The sequence below is a fragment of the Echinops telfairi genome, unplaced genomic scaffold, assembly GCF_000313985.2.
Source record: "Echinops telfairi isolate 266 unplaced genomic scaffold, ASM31398v2 ScPeMD7_7417;HRSCAF=8455, whole genome shotgun sequence".
Lineage (NCBI taxonomy): Eukaryota > Metazoa > Chordata > Mammalia > Afrosoricida > Tenrecidae > Echinops > Echinops telfairi.
Genome location: NW_022111317.1, coordinates 5,372,274 through 5,376,926, shown reverse-complemented (window position 1 = coordinate 5,376,926; position 4,653 = coordinate 5,372,274). Strand labels below are relative to the sequence as shown.

The 4,653-nt window shown below is 61.4% G+C and overlaps 1 protein-coding gene across 1 annotated transcript; it reads left to right on the top strand.

Moving 5' to 3' along the window:
- Positions 1–567: 567 nt before the first annotated feature.
- Positions 568–1,968, top strand: TIGD3 (tigger transposable element derived 3). The gene has a single exon (XM_004713675.1). The coding sequence runs from the start codon at positions 568–570 to the stop codon at positions 1,966–1,968; it is 1,401 nt and encodes a 466-aa protein (XP_004713732.1).
- The last annotated feature ends 2,685 nt before the right edge of the window (positions 1,969–4,653 follow it).

The following is a 4,653-nucleotide window of genomic DNA, read 5'->3' as shown; positions in this document are numbered from 1 at the left end:
CCCGCTCTTTGTCGCCTGTGCACCTGCCCTCTCCTCGTGGGCTCCACGCCCCCTCAAGACTGGACCTCGCCCAGCCGGACCTCCAGACCCAGCGCCACATTGCACTCACTCCTGTCCTCCGGACCGGCTGGCCCCCTTTGTCATCTGAGCACCTGTCACCTCAACTCTGCTCCCACGTGCGCGCGCCCACCCATCTTCATCCAAATCCAGGCCGGGCCAGCACCGCCCCTCCCCCGCCTTGCTGTCCCCCTACACCTGCCCACTCAACCAGCCTAGGTCCCTCCACCGCCGCCACCTCCTTTGTTGTATCTGCTGCTGTCCCTCGGCCCTATTCAGCGCTCTTCCCCACTTCCAGCGCCGGCCCCCACCCTCTGGCCAGGCGGCCCCCACCCTCTGGCCAGGCATCGCTGGGGGATGGGGGGACGGGTGGGAGGTCATGCCCAGCCCATCAGCCCACTCCGCACTAGCCCGCCCAGCCCTTCCCGATATCCATCCTCCCCACCCGATCCTGGCCTCTGGGACCCCCTGACCGCCCCCTCCCTGCTCCCCAGGGGCCGCGGAGAAGCCATGGAGCTGAGCAAGAAGAAGCTGCACGCCCTGTCCCTGGCCGAGAAGATCCAGGTGCTGGAACTCCTGGACGAGTCCAAGATGTCCCAGTCGGAAGTGGCGCGGCGCTTCCAGGTGTCCCAGCCCCAGATCTCGCGCATCTGCAAGAATAAGGAGAAGCTGCTGGCCGACTGGTGCAGCGGCACGGCCAACCGCGAGCGCAAGCGCAAGAGGGAGTCCAAGTACAGCGACATCGACGAGGCCCTGCTCTGCTGGTACCACATCGCCCGCGCCAGGGCCTGGGACGTGACGGGGCCCATGCTGCTCCACAAAGCCAAGGAGCTGGCCGACCTCATGGGCCAGGACTTCGTGCCCAGCATCGGCTGGCTGGTCCGCTGGAAACGCCGCAACAACGTGGGCCTCGGGGCGCGCCACGCCCCCTCGTCTCCGCTCGCCCCGGAGCCGCCCCCGCCCCCGCCGCCCCTTTCCCTGAAAGACTTCGCCCCAGAGGACGTTTTCGGCTGTGCCGACGTGCCCTTGTTCTACCGCGCGGTGCCCGGCCGAGGGGGTGCCTGCGACCAGGTTCGCGTGCTGCTGTGTGCTAACAGCCGGGGCACGGAGAAGCGGCGGCTGCTGGTGGGAGGGCGCCAGGCCACCCCGAGGTGCTTCTTCGGGGTCAGCAGCGAGGCCCTGCCAGCCTCCTACCACCCTGAGCTGGGCATCCCCTGGGTCGAGTGGTTGGCACAGTTTGACCGGGACATGGGGCGGCAGGGCCGCCGGGTGGCCCTGCTGCTGGCCTCGGGGGCGGTGGAGGAGTGGGCCAGCCTGCCTGGGCTGTGCCACGTGCGCCTCTTGCGCCTGGCCGCCACCAGCACGCCGCCTTCCCTGCCCAGCTCCGTGGTGCGGGCATTTAAAGCCCATTACCGGCGTCGCCTGTTGGGCAAGCTGACTGCGGTGCAGAGCCAGAGGGGCAGCACGATCTCCCTGGCAGAGGCCGGGCTGGGCATCACCGTGCTGGACGCGCTGCACCTAGCGGCGGCGGCCTGGGCCAAGGTGTCGCCTCAGCTCATTCTCAGCAGCTTCATCCAGGAAGGGCTGGCGCCGGGCAAAATGCCCACGTCCCGGGACCGAAACGCTGCGCTGCCGCCGGCGCCCCGCGGGCTGAGCCTGGAGGAGTTTTCCCGCTTCGTGGACCTGGAGGGCGAGGAGGAGCCCAGCCCTGGCCCTTGCAAACAGGAGACGGGCTCTGAGGACGGGGAGGGGCGCCTGGAGGACGGAGTCGGGTCCCTGCCCACCAAGACCGACGCCCTCCGCGCCCTGGGCACGCTCCGGCGCTGGCTCGAGGCCCACGGCGCGCCCGTGGGAATCTTCCAGAAGTTCTACGCCTGCGAGGAGGAGGTGGAGCGGCTCTGCGGCCTGTGAGCGCCGCGGGCCACCTCTCCTGTTTCCCATGGAAACTCCGCTCCCGCCCCAGCTCTTTCCCGTGGAAATGCAGCCCTTAGGAAAAGGGTCCACTGGGGGACGCGTAAAGGCGGGGAAGATGGGGGAGCGAGTCTGGGTTTCGTCCTTTCTAGACCCCGCTGGAACGTTCCAGACAGAGCCTCAGGGAGTTGGTGGAGGGAGGTTGGGACCGGGAAGGCAGAATTACTGACATGCCCGTAGACCTGTTCCTCGACGTTAAAGACAGTTCTGCTTCAGGAAATAAAGCTGGCTGGCTGGTTTTCATACTTTGAGAGCGGCCGGCATGCCTTTCACGGGAGAAGGGTGATAGCGGTCAAGGCAGGAAACGCAATAGGGGACAGTGGGCTCTCAGGAGGGAACCGGGCCTCCTGGATCCCCAGGGAGAGTTGGAGCTTGAGCACCGATCCTGGGAACCCCCACCCCACGGCCAGACCCAGGACATTCGTGAGGATTTCGCTGTCAGGGGACAGTGGAGGGTGGGGCGTGGTGGCTGGAGGAAGGATGCATGTGCCAGGGCAAGCGAAGGAACCACAACGTGGAGACATCATTCTGCTTCTTCATTCATGTGCTCATTTGCAACTTCTCTCTGGCTACAAACTCCTGTGGGGTGGGGTTCTAAGATGGGGTCCCTGCAGGACGGGACAAGACTGGCAGGCAATGATGGCGCAGTGTGTCAAGGGCAGTGGCCCCACCAAGCCTGGGGAGTCTCACGGAGGAGGTGCCTTTGAATGCAACTGGGAGGGCAGCTGGACAGGGCCCGGAAGATGCTCCAGGCCGTAGGAGCAGAGAGACCCTGGGGGAGGAGGTGGGCAATTGGGCAGTCCTGCCAGCTCGGAAGGTAGTGGTGTGAGGGGGATGCGCTGGGGAAGAGCCTCTAGCCCACCAAGCTGAGAGAGGGACAGGGCGTTGGGTGGTTCAGCGAATGGGTCCGGGATGGACACTGGTCCAGGTGACAAGGGGAAGCCTGAGCCAGGGCTTGGAGTGGGGTGGGGGACGTGAGCCTCTGATGCAGGTTCACTGACACAGGCCCCAACCCTGTGTGATCGAGCTTACATAAAGACAGCCTCACCCAGGAAGGGTTTTGCCTGGCCGACCTCAGACCTCAGCCCAAACTGGGTACCCAGACCGCGGGATTGTGAATAAGGACGACAGCCCACTCCCTCTGCTCCACCCCTCCCCACACAGCCCTCCCTGCGCCTGGGGCCTCGGCAGACACACTTGGGCACCATACTCCTTCTCTCCAACCCTCTCCTGCTCCAGGGGGTCTCTAAAGAGATAGGTGCTTTGGTTCAGGGACCCAGACAGGGCTACATGCCCTCTGGCCCTCGCTTTCCCAGTGCCCATCGGTGGGGGAAGATAGAGCCTGGGGAGCTGGCACCTCTCTCTGCCTCTCGCTGGAATAAAGACCCCACTGTTACTCTGCAGTCTGCCTCCTGGTCCTGTTGACCACCTCCGCACCTGGCACCGGGCGTCTCAACTCGCTTGAAAACCATCTGAAGCCGCCAGTTGGCCTTCCATCTTGGAGCCTAAGACCTCTCACAGTCTCTAGCTTTTCCTTCCAGATTTCTGCTCTTCCTATCTATCCACCCCTGGGCTTCTTTTCTGAAGTCATCCCAGTGCCGACGTGTCTCTTTTAAAACGCTGAATCCCGAACCACCCCATCTTTGAAGACCTGACCAAAGGCTTAGATTTCCGGTTCCAGCTGCCCTGCGCTGAGCCCGGGTCCGACTCGGGGCGACCCGCTGGGTGGGAGAACAGCCCTGCCGGTTGCCAAGGCTGTACATTGTATTTAGTAGTTTACTTGATACGACATTCACACCTGAGACATTTCCATCGTGCAATCGCTTTTTCAAAGAGTTGTCTGTACACCATCACATTCGGTTCGAGGCTGGGAAGCTTACAGAGGCAGACGGGCCACACGGCGTTAGCTTGAGAGGCAGCTCGTGGGTTAAGTCGCAGACCCTTGAGTTAGCAGGGGATGGCTTTAGCCTCTGCACCACCAGGGCTTCTTAGGTTTCTGTTAAGGGAGCAAAAGATAACCCAACAGTTTATTCTCAGAACTTAAAAATAATACTTTCTTCTTGTTGGGAAAACATGGCAAAGCAGACCCATTCCTCCACTTCTATACACACACCTGCTTCAAGCGGTCCAGCTGTGCTCTCTTCCTTCTCTGAGTTATCCCTCCCCGGAACATAAGCTCACTGCCCGCTCAGGTGCCTAGCTAAGCTGCTGCGTCCCTGTTGTCCATCTGACCCCACGTAGATCGTTCTTAAAAGAGCAGAACGCACAAGGCAGACGTTCTTTCACGAGGAAGCTCCATGAAAATGCTGTTTGGTTTTAAGAAGACTTCCAGTGATGTTCTAGGGAAAGGCTTAACAAGGATCGGCCGCTGTGGCTCCAGAAAATCTTTGATCCATAAGAATTTGAAATTCTGTTCTGTAGTTCCCCCCTTTCCATCAGGCGCCCATGATCGAGATGTTGAAAGCTCTCCTGGTCTCCTGACAGAGGAGGGGCAGCAGGTCATGGAGGAGATTAGCCACACATTCAAATCCTCCTCTTTTTTTTTTTAAATCATTGTACTGGGGGCTTGTGCAACTCTTATCACAATCCATACATACATCCATTGTGTCAAGCACATTTGTACAT